Below are 19,829 nucleotides of genomic sequence, written 5' to 3' on the forward strand. Positions count from 1 at the left end.
GTGATCCAAGGCATTATACGGGACTTTGTGAATACTCTTCCACTGGAGCTTTGCTTTTCTCCTACTTCAGCTAAAGCCCAATTGCAAATGAGCCAAGACTGTACATAAAACTTAGAAAAGGGATACCTCTGAGGAAAAATTAAAAAAAAAAAAAAAAAATCCAGACACACACCCTCCCAAATTTTTAATAAATTCAACTTTAGATTTTCCTGGTATTACCTCTATCTTGTAATTTTGGACTGAAGAGAGAATGGAAATCTTGAAGCTGCAAAGATCAGTGGGCTGTATTAAAGAAAACTGTGCTTTTCCTTGTGCTATTGTTCCTTGAAGAGGAATTCAGATTGTGTGGGCTTGTTTCTTCTACCTCCTTTCAAAAGTATGTGCACTCTTCTGCTACTGAAATACCCATGAGGTCTGTTGTAGCAGTAATAATTTACTGTTACATCTCAAAGCACAGCTTGTAACATAACGTATGTTATAATTTATCATGACACTACCTAATTGGTTGGAAACACCCAAAAGACTATCAACAGTATCGATCTGAAATAAGCAGTATTTTTGGTTTTGGTATTTTTGTGATACATACTAGTATCCACACTGGACTCCAGCGTAAGAATTCGTTGCCGTGTCTCCATGTTAAAAATGCTAGTGTGTCCACTGTTAAATGATGCTACCATGAGGCTCGGGTCACTGCTCACAAGATCTACTGATGAAGGGATTCCCATTTCTAGAAAGCAACATAGAGAACATTTTCATAAGATTTAGTCTGTCTAAAGAAAGCCAAAAAACCAAACAAAAAAACCCCAACCAGTAAAAACTTTAGTATCAAAAGGGCCATGATTATGAAAGGAAATGTTACATTTTAAAATCTACATTATGCCAATCTCAATAGATTGCCCTGTATGATCAGTGTTTTAATCCTATTTTTCTGATATGTGTATCAACAACATTCTTTACTAAGATGCTGCATCTGGAAGTGTGGCTAGACAGAAATCTACTTTGAAATTAAAAAAAGGAAGAACCCTACCCCCTTTTCCTTCCTTTAACTATAAGGGCAATTCTCAAACAAACCTCCATTGCATCAAGCAAAAGGATATGAAATTGAAGTGGTAAAATCATTTACATGACAGATTATTAACATTATTATTAACTCGGGCAAATTCAGAGCTTAAAAAACCTCCAAAGTTTTCAAGGTGCAAATTTTATACACTGATGCTGTCAGCATGGAAAGTTACATAAACAAAGTCGTACTACAAAGCTTTGTCCATCCTGACTATACATCTGATCTCCTTACAGTGTAGTTATCTGAACACTACACGACAGAAGGCCAAATCAGCAGAGCTTGGGTATAGGAAACATCCCTTAGAGCTTTTCTCCTCTAATATCCTGTTCACCACTCACTATGTGAAAGAACACTGGTTGCAACAGATGCCAGGAGGAGGAAGCAGTAGAGAGTGAGACACTGAATGTTAAGCAACTTAATGTGCATGGATCCAGATAACACAGGAATATCATTACCTCTCTCTAAACCTAAGATTCACGGGAGAAATATGTTTCTTGGACATATAACCTCAGGAATGTTGCTCAGGAATGGTGGTACTTATCTACAGGTACTCCAAAAAAAAAAGCCAAAAAGGATTAGTGTGAGTAGAAAACACCCTGTTTCTGAAGTGACCTTTTCTACCACTGCCATGCCTGCTTATCTGCAGCTTCCTGGTAAGCCTACAATGGTTAATCTAAATGACTTAAATGATGACTGCTAGATACTTTAGAGTTTATTCAAGGTTCTCAATAATCCACAGGAAAAAACTCTGCCTCAATGGAGGATCTTTGAATTTCACAACTGGGTTTCATTCCAGTTTGGAATATTAAAAAAACCCCAAAGATTAGCTCTGTGAGGCAAGACTACTTCCCCTTCACCTTCAATTTAATAATTAAAAAAAACCCCAAACCAAACCAAACAAACAAAAATAAAACCTCACTAACCACTACCAGGAAGTTTTCAAAGTAGACCGGTAGGTAAGCTGACAGCAAACGAGTTGTTTTTCACAGAACCCTGCAGACCTTTGGAAACATAGTTCTGCAAGAACTGAAATACATGAAACATTTCCATTTCACTCAGTCTATTTTAACTAACAAGTAATGGCAGATCTGACCAGCTTTACACCATAATTTGACAAGTCTGTTCAGTTATGCTGAAGTTTATTTTGCCTCAAAGTTGTTCTGAGGAGCCAAGGAACTGTCTCAGTTCACGCCATGCCTTTAGGACCATCACCTCTAAGAGAGTTTGGCAATGTCAACGGGCTCATTCTAGAGCACTTATTCAAACAGCAACTTCAAGAAATTGGGCTCTGAACAGTAGGATTTTGATTTGTGCATGACATATCAGTACTAAATCCAAAGGAGTAAATTTTTTCAGCTAGCAGTGCTTAGGATGACTAGGTGATTGCTATTTAGTTAATGCACAAACTCAGAAATTCAACTGGACTCTCTGTGTTAGAAGCACAAGAAACATAGTCTGGAAGGCAGAATGACACTGGCCTGAGACAAAGCATTGGCTACTCCAGATCTCTGTTGGGGGAAGAAAGGGCTTTTGTTCTGGACAAACCAAAAGCAAGGGCCTAATGGAAACTCAGTTTGAATTTGAACTATGGAGTTGATATACTCCATGGTTCTAGTAACCTCAGCAATCATCAGATCATCTGCAGCAGTTGACTTTTCGATGTCTGTGACTGTCCCCCTGCATGTAGATATTTATTCAGCTGGTATCAAAGGAGAAAGGACCCAAAATTTACTCTGCCCAAAACCAAAGATATAAAATAAAGCAAAACAAACAAGAAGGATTTCTATTCAGTAGCCAAAATTAGGGCAGTCTGAACAGTGGTGCTCATAAAGGTAGGGCAATTTTCTGTACCTTGATTATCATTAAATACAGCAAGAGCTGGAGCGATTTCCGTAGCTTTCCATAGACGTATAGTGCCGTCTGCTGAACAGGACAGCAAACGCTGGTGTGCTCCACTGTAAACCAGACTCCACACCGCATCTGTATGGCCTACAAAAGCACCTCTCAGAACAGAAGGATCTGTGAACAAAACACAACGAACCACAAAATTTTAATTAAGTCAATAGTTGTATCTTGGTTTGTGTTTATGGACCAACCTTAAGAAGCTAGTCCATAAAAAAACCAAACAAGACTAATCAGGTCATATCAATATAGAAGTCTCAATTATTCTTCTATGAAGATGCTTGAATTTCATCAGCATACGTGGCATTCAGTTATGCAGTTTACGACTAATGGAACAAAACAACGTTTCAGCAGAAGGGACAGTGTCAAAGTTGGCAAAACACACTTTGATTTTAAAACTCACTATCAAACAACTATTAATGGCACATCAGTCTCTTTTTTATCAAAAGCCAGCTTCGAGGCCAACCACATCTGAAGCTACAAGAAGCAAAAAACGTTTTAAAACAGACACAAGGTTGACATCCATTCAGATCTGGTAAATCTTACCACACTGGGCCTTTTTAGCTGTTTGCAGACAACATTAACAGCTTTGGTCTCAGACTATACAACCTCTTTTTATCTCAACTGCATAGAGATTTGTCGAAAAGAACATTAAAATACATGTTTGCCATACTTGCCTAGTATCAGGTTTAGTCCTGTACTTTTTCAACCTGTTTCTCAAAACTGTGATGAGATCAAGGCCTTTTTTAAGAAAATGACAAATTTTATCTTCTCATCAATCAGCACCAGTATTAAAACAAAAATTTAAAATAATTGAAGCCAATATTCAATTTTCTCTTCCAGATTTTCAAAGAAGCATTATCTACAAATTATATCATTTTAACCACATAACATTAACATCACTGAACGCATCATTTCACTGGGGGTGTGTGACAGCAACGTACCATAAGAGTCATAAGGGTCGATGTTTGGGTTGGTTATATTCCAGCCATGGATGAGGCCATCCATTCCCCCACTGTAACACTGTTCACCATTACTGCTCATCACCACACAGAGCACTGGTCCACTGGAAGAACATCCCCCCCAAAGAAACGTTGACTATTAACATTTTCATTACGTGAAAAACAACGTCAATTGAATCTTCAAATTTCCCCATCAGATACAATTCACTTGCTGCACAGACTGCAACAAAAATTCTGCATAGTCATATCATACACTACACTTCCCACAAATAAAACCTCCACAATATTTGGTAACATAACTACAATCTGGACGATTTAATCCTTATGTACACGAAATATGAAAAGTGTCATGCTTTTAAACTGCAGGCTTTGTTATTTTGCAAAAACAGCTTTTTTTCCTTTTTTAAAGATCTAAGGCCCTTTCATGAAATCAGTTCAGTAGATATAAATTCACTGCAAACAGCTTGATTCCACAGACGCACATATCGGACAAAAAGGCAAGAGCTGCAATGATGAACAGAACACCTAATTGAATTTGAACTGTATAATTTGTAGGTTTTTCTTTTTAAAACTGTGGTGTACCTAGCTTCAGCCAAACAATTATGCAGAAAAGAGATGAATATATGCAGATATTTTAAATAACATGGGAACTAAAAGTATAACATGAAATCACTAGTTGACAAGGTGGAAATTACTTTTTAAAAAAATTCTGTGTCTGTTTAAAAAAATCGTATTTCTCAAAATATGGCAATGTTTCTCAGGAAATACTCACTTATGTGCTCTGAAGGTATATATTGGCTCTACATCAAGAGAAGCACTCCTAAATGAAGTTCAAGAAAATGTTAACATGTATATGATCTTACACAATGCTTTACAAAAATGTGCCAGAATTGCTGAACTCTTAAAATCACTGCCACGTCTTTTGAAGTGTTTCTCCCACAACTTCCTCTCCCAATGTGATTTTTCATATGTCTAGGAATTCTTTACATTCTTTCAAAATACAACAGTATTTGTTTGGTTTGGTTTTTTGTTTAAAGACCTTCAAGGCAGAAAGTCCACAAACTCTCACACACCAATCAAACCAGTAGGTGGGTGCAGCAATGGTGGGGAAGGAGTGGAGGGCCATCAGTATCACATAGAATATATCATGAATTGTTTCCAATCCCTACCAGAGCAAAGGAGCTTATGACACCTTGTTTTTATCTCAACACGGTAGCACAGTTATAAACCACTTCAAAAACTGCTGCTTTGGACTATACCAATCCAGTGCTTGTTACAGACTGCGGGAAGACCACATGCTTTGCCCAGTCCTCCTGAAAGGTATGATGTACTCCCTTGCTATACTAGCACCACTAAGAATTTGCTCATTTCTGCAAATCCCCAGCAACACGCAAGAGACAGTGTACAAAGGAACCTAGCAACATCTCAGTCAAAGTTTAAAGGTGTACACATGTATGCATATACATGTGTATATATATGCATATATATATTTAAATGCATTTTTATAGATTTATATACACATGCAAGCACACTACAGGCTACATCCAAATATTTTCACTAGGAAATTAATTTGCCATGTTATATACACAGAAAATATAAAAGACTGAATGGTTTTCATTTCCACAAAAACACATTCACAAACAGGCACTGATTTCTTCTGGCACTCTTTAAAAGTCTCCATCCTTCTCTAAGAGCTTGTTTTCCTATTCCTAAATACAAGGAACAATTTCCATTAACTCCAAGGGCCATCCAGTGAAGTGGCATCTAGAATTAATTTTTTTTCTCTGAAACAAAGAAAAAAAAATCTTACTTTTTTGTTGGGGCTGTTTTTTGTAAATTCCACATTTTTAATGTATGATCCTCTGAAGCTGTTATTAAGACTGGTTCAACCGGATGAAAAGCGAGACCTCTTATTCCATCAAAGTGACTTCTTAATGTGAATTTGGGGTTCCAAGTTTTTCTCAGTGCATCCTTATTGTTTGCTATCTAATAAAAAAAAAAAAAAAGCCAAACTTGTAATTAATCTGAAAGGCACAAGGAAAGGAAGAAGTAAGAAATTTAGTTTGGCATTTTCAGAAAACGTCAAATTACCTCACTCGCTTTTCGTAACAGCCTGCTCTTGAGCAACAATCCATTTAACACTGATCGGACAATTCAAAACGAGAACAAAGGTAGATGTATTCCACAAAGGCAACAAGTAATGTTGCGCCCACAGTAATACACGCTGTGTAAATCTGAAATACTCCACATGTCTTTTAAGTTACACAATATAAAAGCTGAAAAGTACCCTTCTGACTGATACTGCTGTGAATTCAGTTTGGTGTTTGAAATTTGATCTATACCTACTGGCTCATTCAACAACACCGGGCCTGACTCAACCAAGCTGTGGTCCCTGAATATTGGGTACCACTGGCATGGCATCTCTGAAGTAAAGATCTAAGAGAAACAGAGAAGTGTCTAGCAGCACAGAGAGGAACACAACTTTCTCACCTAAGGCAACGCAAGCTCTGTAATAATGCAAGACAAGTAAAGCTTGCCAGGAAAAAGAAAAGGCACAAAGGACTTGGCTACACACTAAGAACATAACTGGCAAGCAATAAGCTATCGTATATACAGACACAATTATTTTGCAATGAATGCATTTTTAACAGATCCAAAAAGAAAGCCCTTAAAAAGATAACAGTTACTTCAATATTGCTCCTCTGAACAAATGTTGACATAAAATGCTGAACAGACGTTTATCACTCTGTCAGCCAACACTGCCATAGTCAAATATCCCTTCCCATAACCACTGCTGATGGTGGTTATGGAAAATCTGGATAACAAACAACTAACTCTAATATTGATGATTTCATTACATTGCAAGCTACAGATAATCCCAAATAATTTAGTATCATTAACTGCAAAGAAGAGACAACTGTTTTGAGCCCCTTCAAGAGTCTACATTTTATTCTGGAATTTGGGGTAGGGAAACATTTAAGAACAAAAGTACTTTTTCTTAAGTTTTATTACTTCTGGATTTAATAATAAAAATATGTTTCAATTAAGAGGTTCTATAGATTTTAAACAACAAGAAAGGAGTTGTAACAAACAGCAGGTTTAGTCTCATCATATTTCTTAGTAATTATGTACTGTCTTGCTCAGGGAGACAAGTGCGTTTCTTTGACAGTCTATTGAGCTGAGTTGGCTCAACAAGGGAACAGACAAATGCTTGAGCTGGTGCAAGGATGGGGCAGGACTGCAAAGTTAGCAGCTCTGGCAGATTTTCTGGAGATTGGCCAAGCAAGTCTCAGCAAAAAGGGCAGAAGATGTACAGAGTATTCACAGATATCTGGAGAGGAATTTGGTTGCCTCGACACAGTCATCTAACACCGACTAAGTGATGGAGGGAACCCCGCTTGCCCTCCAGCTGCCATACCGGCAGCACAGGTCCTCTGTCACATCTGCAAAAGCCACAAAGACACCTCAGATGGCCCAACAGCACAGGCCAGTTCTGGCAGGATAATATTCTCCATTTGCTTCTCATTCATTCAAAGATGTTCTTCCAAAGGAGTCCAAGATGATTAGCTTATAAATTGGGAAGTAGATGGAAGGCAGTTTCAGCCAGCAAACCAGCAGCAGAGGTGGAAACAGATCCTAGCCCTGATGCGCACCTGCCTGGGTGCGCCACCATCACTCCTCTTCACCCACCAGTCTCTCACAAGCTGCGAGAGGCTGGGTTATCCACATGGCAGCCAGCCTCCTTTTCTCTCTCCCCACTAACATACAACAGTGAAGTAATCAGACTTGAAAAGAATTTGGGGGGGATGTTCAACTCCAAAATTAGCACCTGATCTGGATTTGCCACTAATATTAATATTTGTGTCTATACAGACAACTCGAAAACTCCAGAAACAGCAGTGATACGCGAGTAGGATTATGGACAGTTCTCTTGTTCAAAGTTGCAGAAAATCAAGCAAGGGCTTATTGCAAAGTCCAAAACCGCCAAATCAGTACACAATATTAAATGTAATGACTTTGTAGTTCAGATACTCTTATGTACAGTACTCAGCCTATTTATGAAGCGTCTTAATCTACCCAAAAGACTAGGGGGAAAAAACCAGAACCAACCAAAGCGAACATTTGTTAAGACAACAATGTGTAAAGGAAGAAAAAAGAAAAGATAAGCTCAAAAGAGTATTGGATAGCAATCTGGGAAATTTCATCTTGTTAGATATTCTAAAAAAATTACCCACAAAAGGAAAATTTTCCTCTTTTAAGTAATAAATTCATAATCTTCATTACCAAGTGAAAACCATTATTTAGAGACTGTCAAAGCAACATGTAAAAAACTTAAACCATGAAATGAGGTAGGCTAATGCTGCCATGTTTCAGAAGAAAAGAAAACAGTAAAAATGTCAGTGGGAAGACAGGGACTGAAAATAGGGAAGTGTCTGAACTCTTGAGAGCAAATACATTTAAAAATCAATTCACATGAATCATTCAACTTCATTCTCCATATGATTTAAAATTGACACTTAAAAAACACATACTAAGTTTCCACTAATCCTGATTCACATTTGGCAGCTAGAAGAAGGTATGAAGTAGTCCAAAATAAAACCAGATTATATTATTTGCAAGCTAAACTTCCAATGAAATTTGAAATGGAAAAACTAGCCTTTCATTTTGCTTCAATAAAGAGCATACTGGCAAGAGCATAGAGATTTATAAACTTTTTTTTTAAACTGTCAGCACTAGAAAAAGTTAAGAGTTGTGGTAAGCATGACTATGAATTCCTGATCACAGGACTTTATGAAGGCATTTAACAAGTGAACAAACAGAAGTTAATATTCTTAACCACATAGAATAGGATAGGAATGGATAAAGAAAAGCTAGATTCCATAAGTGAAAGCTGTTAGTTCAGGATATGGAGACACGGACAAACACAATGGTTTATATGGACACTTGAACAATGAAGTCAAGTACTGAAGGCACTAAGATCTTGTACAGATAGTTTAGGTTTATCATGTCCTCTGAATTTAAAAATTCAGCATCGAAGTTTTAGGTGTAACTGTAAAAGAAATGAAATTTGTACACCATCTTACCCCTTTTTGGGGACAAAGTTAGGGAAGATTAGCAAAAAAATTAAGAACTGAGCCCAAATTAGGAGATAATGCTAAAATACTGAATTTTAGCAGAGTTGTTCTATATCATTGCAATCCTGATGATTCACAACACATCACATGCTCAGAAACTTGCTATAGTAGTAGAGCACATCTCTGCAGTCACTCTCAAAATGTGTGTAAACTTTCATTAACTATGTAATTTATTGCTTTATGAGTACATACAAGGGTAGAACTTCAAAGTAAGGACCTGCAGGTTATTTCTGAAGTCTCAGATTTGACTGTGACCAGCAGGTCGAGGGAGGTGATTCTGCCCCTCTACTCTGCTCTTGTGAGACCCCACCTGGAGTACTGCATCCAGCTCTGGGGGCCCCAGTACAAGAGAGACATGGAGCTGTTGGAGAGAGTCCGGAGGAGGGCCACGGAGATGGTCAGAGGGCTGGAGCACCTCTCCTATGAGGACAGGCTGAGAGAGTTGGGGTTGTTCAGCCTGGAGAAGACAAGGCTCCAGGGAGATCTAATTGCAGCTTACCAGTACCTGAAAGGGCCTACAGGAAAGATGGGGAGGGACTGTTTATCAGGGAGTGTAGTGACAGGACAAGGGGTAATGGGTTTAAGCTAAAGGAGGGTCGATTTAGATTAGATGTTAGAAAGAAATTCTTTACTGTGAGAGTGGTGAGGCACTGGAACAGGTTGCCCAGCAAGGTTGTGGAGGCCCCATCCCTGGGAGTGTTCAAGGCCAGGTTGGATGGGGCTTTGGGCAACCTGGTCTAGTGGAGGGTGTCCCTGCCCATGGCAGGGGGGTTGGAACTAGATGATCTTTGAGTTCCCTTCCAACCCAAACCATTCCATGAGTTTACAATTTGTGATAGCAAAATCCCAGATGGTGATTAATTAAGAGTCTGATTTACTGAAGGGTAGGATACCTCCCCAACATGCAATATTAAAAAATCATGTCTGAAATCCCTCAACCTTGATAGAGCTGGGCAATGAAATAGCAAGATTAATCTGAAGTTGACAGATTACAAAGGAGCGGATGATTAAAGTAATACCCGAAGTATCTTTTTCCCAAGAAACCAGAAATACAGACAAAAATTGCACATGACTGTAAAGAAGCAATTCTAAAGATTTTTCATAAAAAGTTAAAGAAAAAGAAGCTGTAAGGCTACACATATAGCCACAAAAGTGCTGGCCACAGAGGCCTCCTAAAAAGTCTCTGATTCAGCTTCCCATTTGAAATAAGACTGCTACCTACACCATGTAATGTACACCACAGCTTTCCCCCAGCTAAGTCTTGAACATCTCCCAGGAGAGGGATTACAGTTCCTCTGGGTAACTTGCTACAGTTCTGCCTCCTACATAACACTTTTTCCCCTAATGTCCAACCTGAACCTCCCAAGTCATAATTTGCTGCTGTTTCCTCTTGTTTTAACACCTGGCACTATGGAGAAGCTTGGCTCTGTCATCCTTGTAAGCACCCTTCCAAAACCTGTAGGCTGCTACCTGAGCACCTCTTAGTCTCCTAACAACTGAGCAAGACGAGCTCCCTTAACATCTCCTCATCAGTCACACGCTACTGGACTCTCTCCAATTTCTCTACAACCCTCATGAAGTGGAGGGGCCCAAAACTACAGACAGGTATGGCCTCAGCAGCAGAGGGGACATTAATTTCCCTCAATCTGCTGGCCACGTGACTCCTAATTTTGCTCAGTACCAGAGTACCCAGCTGTATCACTATCACTAATTACATTTACTTTCAACTTCCAACAATTTGCATGACATGGCAGGCAAATGAGAGAAGGAGAGGGGCTTGCAGAGTTTGAAGGCTGCTGTGTATGGGAAGAACAGATATGTCAAGTAAAAATTCATGACATCTTCTGGCAGCATAATTTTAACAGGAAAATGTTTTCTGCTGAGTCTACATACACACAACTTGCATCTGCCCTCAGCAAGCAGGCAGTAGGATCTTGAGTCACCATTAATAAGCACTTACATCATAAGTCAGTGAATCTGCCTCATTGGCTACTGTAAGGCCTGCCAGTTCTCCAAGACCTAGCTCATTTTCAAGGGCTTCATCTGGTCCCATAATGAAAGATTTTCCTGAAGAAGGAGGGAATGTTAAAGCTTCCACTGCAAGAAAAGAAAACAAAACAAAATCCTGAAACATGGGTTTATACAATGTTGATTAATAAAAGCATATTTTCTATTTCCAAAATACCAATCATCTCTCAAGTAGCTGAGGACAAAAAAAAAAAAAATGCATAAAAAATAGCCATTCTAAAGATAATCACTGTACTTACCAATAAACAGTATGCTCTGAACATAATACACTTGAGGTGTGCATGACTCAAGATAGTAAGTGTAATTAGCCACAGGAGGGAACAGTACACTACTATTCACCCATATCTAATACACAAGCAACACAGAAAAGCTCAGGCCCTTCCCCAACTCTGCTATAAAATACGCAAATAGGATTTGGAGAAGTAGCAAAACCACAGACAAGAATAGCTGGTGGGAGCAGCTGGACTTTTCCTTCCTAACACTGTATCCGTGCTCTTCCAAAAGCAGGTCTACAACGAAGCTGTTTACATGCACTCCAATCCAGCAATACAACTGGAGGCTGACAATTCATCACTACTGGTAAAATCAGCTTAACTGCCAAACAGAATAGTCAGCGCTGAATTCCAGGTTTTTACTAGCACCATCTAAACTTACTAGTTCACAGTTGCTATAGCAATAGCATGCCTATAGGAGCTCCAGTCACTGTAACATAAACACTTCCACAGGCAGATTCACTAGAAACGGGAGGACCAAAGGCTTGGAGGAGTACAGTGCACATACATAGACCACATAAGGCTCTGCATCGAGTGGTACCACTCAGAAGAAGCTGTGCCTTTACCAACTTCCCTGTACAACAGTTCTCCAAGTCTATACATCACAAAAGGGGACTGAATACTTGAGAATGTGTTGTCTTCTGGACACAAGAGACTTCATTCCATTTTATACATCTTTTGTCTCAAATTACAAGGGTTTTCCAGTAAATTAATTTTTTCCCCTTTTAGCTCCATTGTAAATACAAGCTTTGGCAAATACTGTTGCTACCAGGTTCAGCATCTTTCTTAGTCTACCAGCACCAACACTAAGTTAAAACCAAGCAACTACGGTTTACAATGAACAGCCTGATCTGTTCAGGCTGCTTCCCTCTTGCCCTGAAGGCATCAGGTTCAGATGCTGTTCAACTCCCCTCCAGTCCACCCAGCATAAAGTAAGCTAACCTTTCCATAGTCTTTCTGTTCCACACTCATACCTCTACTGAGAGCCCTGTTTGCTTTCTATTACATTTTACAACCAAATAAAAGCCCTTCAAGTTCTGCCATTGGATTAGGTCTCTTAGTTATTACCTTGTAATCACAAACTTCTCTTACTTTCTTCACCCTGAAGTCTAAACTACCATTCTCATTTTCCCTCTTTTGATCTTACAATGTCATATTCCATTCAACACGCAATAAGTAGAGGACATCAAACTTGAAAAATTACTAGAACAAGAAAAATTGTATGCCAAAAATATCATAGTCTCAGATTTATAAAGGAATACACAGCTAATAGTTTGTAATACTGAACTCAGACTGATAACAATCAGCTGTCATCTTCTGTTTTTGTAAGAGTCCATCTCAGTCTCTGAATTAAAAACATTCTTGAAAGGACATGAAAATAGCGCTCTGCTAATATGGCTCTCAGTACATGTGAGAAAAGTTGAAAACATTCAACAAAAAATTCCTCCACTTCCCAAAGTGTTGCTAAGTTACCCCCTTCTTCCATAAAGAAAATCACTGAGCATGTAGGAAATAGAACTACTGAGATCTTTGGTAACTGTGCCACACGCCGGGGCTTTTTATGCATCTTAATTATAAGTTGGCCGACCTACTTTTTCCACACTCACTGAAAGACTGCTAAGTGAAACCCGTGGTTTGCTCATTTTTCAAAAGACATATTTACCATTTAAATAAACAGCACACGATATGATCTTCTACAAATTAATATAGCCTCATATATTTATTTATTATGCTACATATTATAGCAATTCAAATGTTGAATCAAATAGACGATTTAGCAACTTTCAGACGTAATACTAATGAAGGTAACCACAGGCCTCATTGCAAAGATGCATGGCTTTCAATACTTGGACTAGCCGCTATGACAATTTTTTTTTTTTTTTTTAAATTTTTGGAACACATTATGGTGTTCTGTGTGATTCACGACACAATCAATGTTTAAAGCTATACCTAGCCACTTGCATTTACCTGTGGAGCCTCCATCTTTGCACTTAAAAAAATTACGTTCATATGCTCTATGTCCTGCGGGTTTATGTTCCACACTTGACTGCCAGGCCTGAGCACAGACAAAAGCAAGTGACTTAAGATCCTTGTATTACAAAGACACCAAGTGCCAACTGAAATTTCTTCCATTATGTTCAAAGGTATTCAGCCAAGACTTTATCTAGGTAGGTGTCCTGACTTTACTAATAGTGACCAGAGGGGAGGAACGGGAATGCCATTTATCGCACTTAGACAGAGCTCATACTGCTGAATCAGTATTTGTAAAGCGCTTGGAAAGTCTTAGAGGATAAACCTGAAGCAGAAGTAACTATAAACATCTATCTTTTACAAAGGTGTGAGCACATTTTTAATACATACCTTCATCCGTCCTGTTTATCTCGTGTTCAATGAGCCTTGAGCTGCTGGGCCTAGAAGAAGGTGCAACAGATGGCTGTAATGAGGGGAGATCATCAACATCTCTCAAGTTTGCAAGCATATCTTGCAGCTTTGACCTGTTGGGCCCTAACCAGAAAAACAACAAAAAATTAAATGGTTTATGCATAGTTCATGACAGCACTAGTTATATCAGATATGCTACAGCAGCACATGCAACAATGGATCCTACCTTGCATTGTAACGGCACCACAGAAAAACTAATGAGCACCTATTTTCAGCACTAACTAATCATCCAGCATGAAATGAATTTCTTGAAAAGAAAGTGATAGAAGCAACTGAGAATTGTGAATGCACAGTTTTCCCCACATTTATAAACTCATACTGCTACTTGCATAGGATGCTGAAGAATGCTTCAAAATGAGTCACACCGATTATTAGAATATTTACTTTTCCAAAACAATAGCTAACATTTGTGAATATTTTAAAATTTGTGCATCAGGTACTTTGTGCAGCATATTCATATGGCAAGATTATTTTAAAATTTATTTGTGCAGGAGTGTAGTATCGTGAATTATGTAATCCAAAAAGTTATATTAAAATACAAATGCAACTGGATTCACTGGCCTACTTCCTGAAGCTACATATGGTGAAGACCCATGCCCTTCTTGACACTTACCTGTGCTTTGCTCCATCATTTTCCCACATCCCTGTTTTGACTGTTTTATATAGGATTGAGGCTGAAACATATCTTCGGTAGTTTTTCCTGTTGTAAGTTTAATTAAGAATGGGAAAATGTCTTACCCATAGTCCATTATGGTTTTTCCTAGACCAGTAAATAATACAGCTATTTTTAAGCAGCTTTAACACAGAAGTGTACTCTAAGTATTCTCTCATAAAATCATTCTATGATTCTACTCTCTTATCACTTCACAGGAGTGTTTACTACAGCCTTGCAAAATCGTAAGTTTACTAATGCAGTTGCAAACTCTACTTTGTCCACCCTAACCATAATGACTGATAATCAACTAACTTGTATTTAACTTGTCTGTCACAAAAATATTACTCGATTCAGGAAAACAGTAAGTAGGATTTTGCAAGATTGTTTTACTATAATATCTGATTTATAAAAACAATAGTAGCAGTTCAGTGTCTAAGCACCATTTATGATGAGATTAAAGTAATAGAACCAAACTTTGTACAATTTTATGTCAAGATATTTAGTCCCTTCTTTTTCCCTGGACTTCCTTCCTCACATTCTTCTTCACCACGTGCAATATCACGAATAGCTGAAAACAGGCTGGGATTCTTCCTGATTTTTCTCTACTGATGCCCTTTCAGTGGTGGTTTGTCCATGGAAAGATGCTTAATCGCTTACTGCAGTAATACCATCAAACCAATCAAATCAATCCAAAAGGTACTGCAAATGTACAGAGTAGTTGTTATCTTCATGAAGGAGCACTGGATGTCCAAGTGCTGCCTTACATCAGGATTTTTTTGTCATAAATATATAAAACACATTCCAATAATATCTATGGCATTATTAACAATATTAAGTTTTATAGTAAAAAATAAAAAGCACTCAACAGCTGCTCAAGAATAGAATTTTAAGTTTGATTTAATAAATTTCTGCTAAGTTAACCCTACAACTATTTACCCTGAACTACATAGCATGTCTGTGTATTTTAAAAATAACAGACAAGTTACAAAAATCAATTTCACTGAAGTCATATATTGGTATATCCTCTCTATCTTAACTATAAGGAAATTTAGAATCAATTCTGTGAACCATTAACACTTTAGCTGGCCAGCTCAGCTTCTTGTCAGACTTCAATTAACTTCCAGTAACTTAAATGATTCTAAAGATGACAAGAATATCACTTGAGAAATTTAAAGTGTGGTAATGATTTACTTTTTGTCATAAATAATAAAAAAAAGGAGGTTTAGTTTGCGTACTTGATACCAGAATTTCAGCAACATAACCAGCTACTGAGCAGCAGATTATCACAGTATCAATACAAAAAGTAACAAAACAAGTCAGCCTCAATGATGCGAGGACACCCTTTGCATCACTACATGTCTCTTTGGAAGTGAGAATTTCCTTGGTATTCATAAGCATCTTCCCACAAAGGGAGAAAAACCCCTCAAATTTCTTACTGGGCTACATGCAATATTATTAATTTATATCATTCACACGTGAATTCTCAATATGGCTAAACATTTGAAATACAGCTGTGACTACAGTGTTTCATTTTAAACACTCCACCTGAGTTCAAAAAGTTTTAAGGCTTACTTATCAAAAAACATTGATTTTACAAAACAGATTGTATTTCACGAAATGTAACAAAAAATATAATACAGGGCTAGAAACTGTATATCAGATATTGATCACAGTTTTTTGTTTGGATAGCAATACCCAACATTTTTAAAGGCTAGTCCCACAGGTACAAAAGTCGGTAAATAAATCCTGTGATTTACACACAAACTGATGGTCAAAGTTGCTTCCTATTTCGAGCCCTGCATAACAAATTATGATGACAGCATGACTTTCATGTTGTGAATGTTAAGTATAAACAGGGGTAGAAATTAACCTGTTTTCTCCCTCTGTCATCTAACGGGATACTCAAGACAGTTTCTGGTTTGGTTTTTTTATTTACATACCAGACTTTAACTCTTCCTGTGAAACTGGCATGTTTCCAGCTAAGAAAAGGTTCTGAAGTCTTCTACATTAAAGTGTGAACTATTAAACCAATGCCTTTTACAATTTAAGTTTCTGAATAACAAAAGTATAATCCGTGCTCAAAGCAAGAATTTTTTAATTAATCCAACACCTGGTTGGAAGAAGTTATATTTAATCCAACTATTTATCAGGTAACTTGATTGACTGTCATTAATTTCAACCCCTGAGAACTGGTGAACAGGAAAGCAGTCAGGAGCAGCAAAGTAAAAGAGTAAGTAATTTTAGGAAAACATTGAAAGAGAGATAGAATTAAGGGCGTGAAAGATGCGGGATTTATGATTTTAAGGTGCAATGTTTTCCACTTACTCTTCACCCCCTTTTTCCCCTTGCGCTCCTTTTTGTATTGTTCCTTGAGTTTGGTTATTACTCCCTGGTCGACATTCCAGGCTTCAGGCATGAGACACTGGTCTTCCTTTTCTAAACAAAGTGAAACAAATGAAACATCCTTTTTCAATAATGTCACCAAGTGATCGCCACTGAAGGAGGTAACAGCTGCTGTCAATGGCATTTGTCTTATTTTAAACAGACAGAAATAGCAACAAGCTTGTGAAAGCTGTAAAACTGCTACTCGCATTCCACGTCTATTTGCTCAGAATTTTCTTAACAAAAAATTGAGGTGAAATTTCACATCCCTAATTTCTATAACCATAGAACCACATAGCTATTCAACCACATAGCTATTCATAAATGTAAGCAACATTTACTTTATAATAAATCTGGACATATTTTTCAGCTTTCCTCCAGGAAAAGAATTATTATATCTAGAAGCAGCAGCTATGTTACTGGTCAATATAACTTCACAACTCAGATGTTGTGTCACTGCATTTCAAATTCTCATTTCATTGTCTTTGTCCTATGTTGTCATTTATACAAAGCAGCAGCACTTTTAAGTCATTTTGGAGCATAGTTTACATGTCAGCAAGGTTTGAATACAATCTTAAAGCATTAAAGCCATGCAATTTCACAAAAGGGGAAGGCCTGTACACAAAGGCCTATACACAAAAGATTTCAACATGCCTAATGAAAAAAAAAATCCCCCCCCCCTTTTTTTTTCTTTAAGCATCTCTCTCAAATTGCTTCCCCTGTGACATGATACAGAGAAGAAGTATTCTTCCAATAGTATGGTATTTAGAGATTTTGAACAAAACGTGTTACCTGAGATCAAATCTCCAACTCATTTTTTCCATATATGGAAAGACTGTCCTGAGGCAGCTTAGAAAAATAATTTGTGAGAGGAGGGAGGTAATACAGCTTTTCCTCATGTGTATTTATTTTCATAGTCATTACCGCTACAGAATTTTTTTAAATGCATTATCTTTTTGCTTTGTTTTCCTCATTAAAATCTCAACCTTATTATTTAAAAATTAATTCCTTTCAGATCAAGGTTGCTTTGTACATCAACAAAGTATTCTAGACCTTTTAAAATATGAACAATAATAAACTTATCCTCAGACTAATATGCAGAAAGGGTATTAAATGTCTGTAGAGGAAGCACGATACTATCAATCACAATCTGAAGGAGTCACTATGATTGGACAGAACACACAAAACCAGACATGAGTTATTACGGGGACTGACTTGATAGAAATTAACCATGCTGAAAAAGAACTAGGGATCCTCCATCAACATCAAATTGAAGAGGAGTCAGCAGCATACTCTTGCAGCAAAGGCAATCAACCATATCCTGGGCTGTATTAACACAAACGTAGCCAGCAGGGTGAGGGAAGTGATTATTCCTCTCTGTTTGGCACTTGTGAGACCACACCTTGAGTACTGCATCCAGTATAGTATTTCTTATACTGGGAACTCTTGTAAGCTAAATCCTAGTATTGACGTAGTACAGCAAGTCCAGGGGAGCCACTAAGATGGTTAAGGCAGCTGGAGCAGATAAGCTACGAAGAGGGGCTGAGACTACTGTGAGTTTTCAGCGATGGCAAAAGAGGCATCTTAGTGCTGCCTACAACAACCTAATGGGCAGGTGTAGAGAAGACAGAGACAGACTCTGCTCGGACTTGCATCACAAAAGGACAAAATACTTTTTACCACAAGGACAGTCAAATACCAGAATACTGCCCCTAAGGGTTTATGAGACCTTGTTTCTTGGAAGGTATTCAAAACTTGACCAAAAGACGCCCAGAGTAATCTGCTGCAAATGGACCTGAGCAGGAGGTTGAGCTAGGTGATCTCTCACTCCTTTGAACCCTCCAGTCACGATCCTGTACTCATGAGTGACAGATTAATTCAAGACCTCAAGTCTTAAGGCATTAGTCTTTTTGCAGCAGGTATGAAAATAGAGAGGTATTAATAAGCTGGAAAGAGACTCTTAAAAAAAGATGGTCTGTGGGCCAAGTCACATCCTCTTAATACATATGCCCAATTAAGTACCACTAATGATCAAAAATTGCGTGAAGAACTCAAAAGAGGTATGAGAAAATCATGCTTGAGAGAATCAAGTATGTATACTTTCTGGGACCAGGTTACAAGTTTTAATCACGCTTTTCCTCCTTGGCTAGACAAGATTTTTTGCTCTCTTCCAACAAAAAGTTTAAATGGATTTATATTAGATTGTATTGTTGCCAGGAAAATACTTAATACATTAATTTTCTACAGACTGTCTGAGGATGCTTCCTGCATGTCCCACAGGTTCTGTTCAACTTCACCAGTGGATCCTGAACTACTACTGTACAAGTGCTTTATAGTTTAAAAATTACCTGAACACTTCTAAGGACCTTTCAAGCCAAATGGATTCAACAGACTACTATAACTGATTAGTAATGCTTCGGATCCAAAATGAAGCAAGAACTTCCTCTGTTTGCTTCTATCCTTGCTACACAACATCACTCTTCTATGCTCCATTTAACAGTTTCACTTAAATTAACATAAGTGATTCATAATGGGACTTCCTTGAAGAAGCTTATTCTTATATACAGTTACCATAACAGACACAGTTTGTGAAACAAGTAATTGAAAAACATGAATGTCTATAACTCAAAAAAACCCTTAATCTTTCTAGAAATGAAACTACTACTTTCCATGAGAATTTATTTTTAATGTTAGACTTTTGCTCATTTGTACTCAGCTGTCATCAATGAAAGTAAAAATAAACCTGAAGTGTGAATTTGAGAACAAAAAAGCTCCTGTTGACATACTAACTTTTCAGTGACACAAGCAATAGCTACACTTACCAGGCATAAATGGATAAAATTTTAGAGAGCTATCAGAACAACCTATTAAAATATTTTCCGTAAAAAAGAGGAACATTCCTAAATTTGTTTGGTGAACAGAATACTGATTGCTGTATCTAATGATGTTGTGACACATCCTCTTAAGCAGAGAGTCTACACCATGCTG

General features: G+C 37.7%; 1 protein-coding gene across 4 annotated transcripts in view; it reads right to left on the bottom strand.

The window, feature by feature from the left end:
- Positions 1–19,829, bottom strand: part of STRN (striatin) — a 73,692-nt gene that overhangs the window by 12,144 nt on the left and 41,719 nt on the right. For 2 of the 4 annotated variants that reach the window (XM_075748878.1, XM_075748877.1), the window contains exons 8-16: positions 16,785–16,895; positions 14,418–14,504; positions 13,724–13,867; positions 11,023–11,159; positions 5,738–5,913; positions 4,700–4,747; positions 3,910–4,031; positions 2,915–3,082; positions 587–727 (exon numbers count right to left, since the gene is read on the bottom strand). In XM_075748878.1, coding sequence (XP_075604993.1) covers positions 587–727; positions 2,915–3,082; positions 3,910–4,031; positions 4,700–4,747; positions 5,738–5,913; positions 11,023–11,159; positions 13,724–13,867; positions 14,418–14,504; positions 16,785–16,895 — 1,134 coding nt within the window. The remainder of the gene's footprint in view (positions 1–586; positions 728–2,914; positions 3,083–3,909; positions 4,032–4,699; positions 4,748–5,737; positions 5,914–11,022; positions 11,160–13,723; positions 13,868–14,417; positions 14,505–16,784; positions 16,896–19,829) is intronic. The other 2 variants (XM_075748879.1, XM_075748881.1) reach the window with 2 other exon arrangements.

Source organism: Balearica regulorum, chromosome 3, assembly GCF_011004875.1.
Source record: "Balearica regulorum gibbericeps isolate bBalReg1 chromosome 3, bBalReg1.pri, whole genome shotgun sequence".
NCBI lineage: Eukaryota > Metazoa > Chordata > Aves > Gruiformes > Gruidae > Balearica > Balearica regulorum.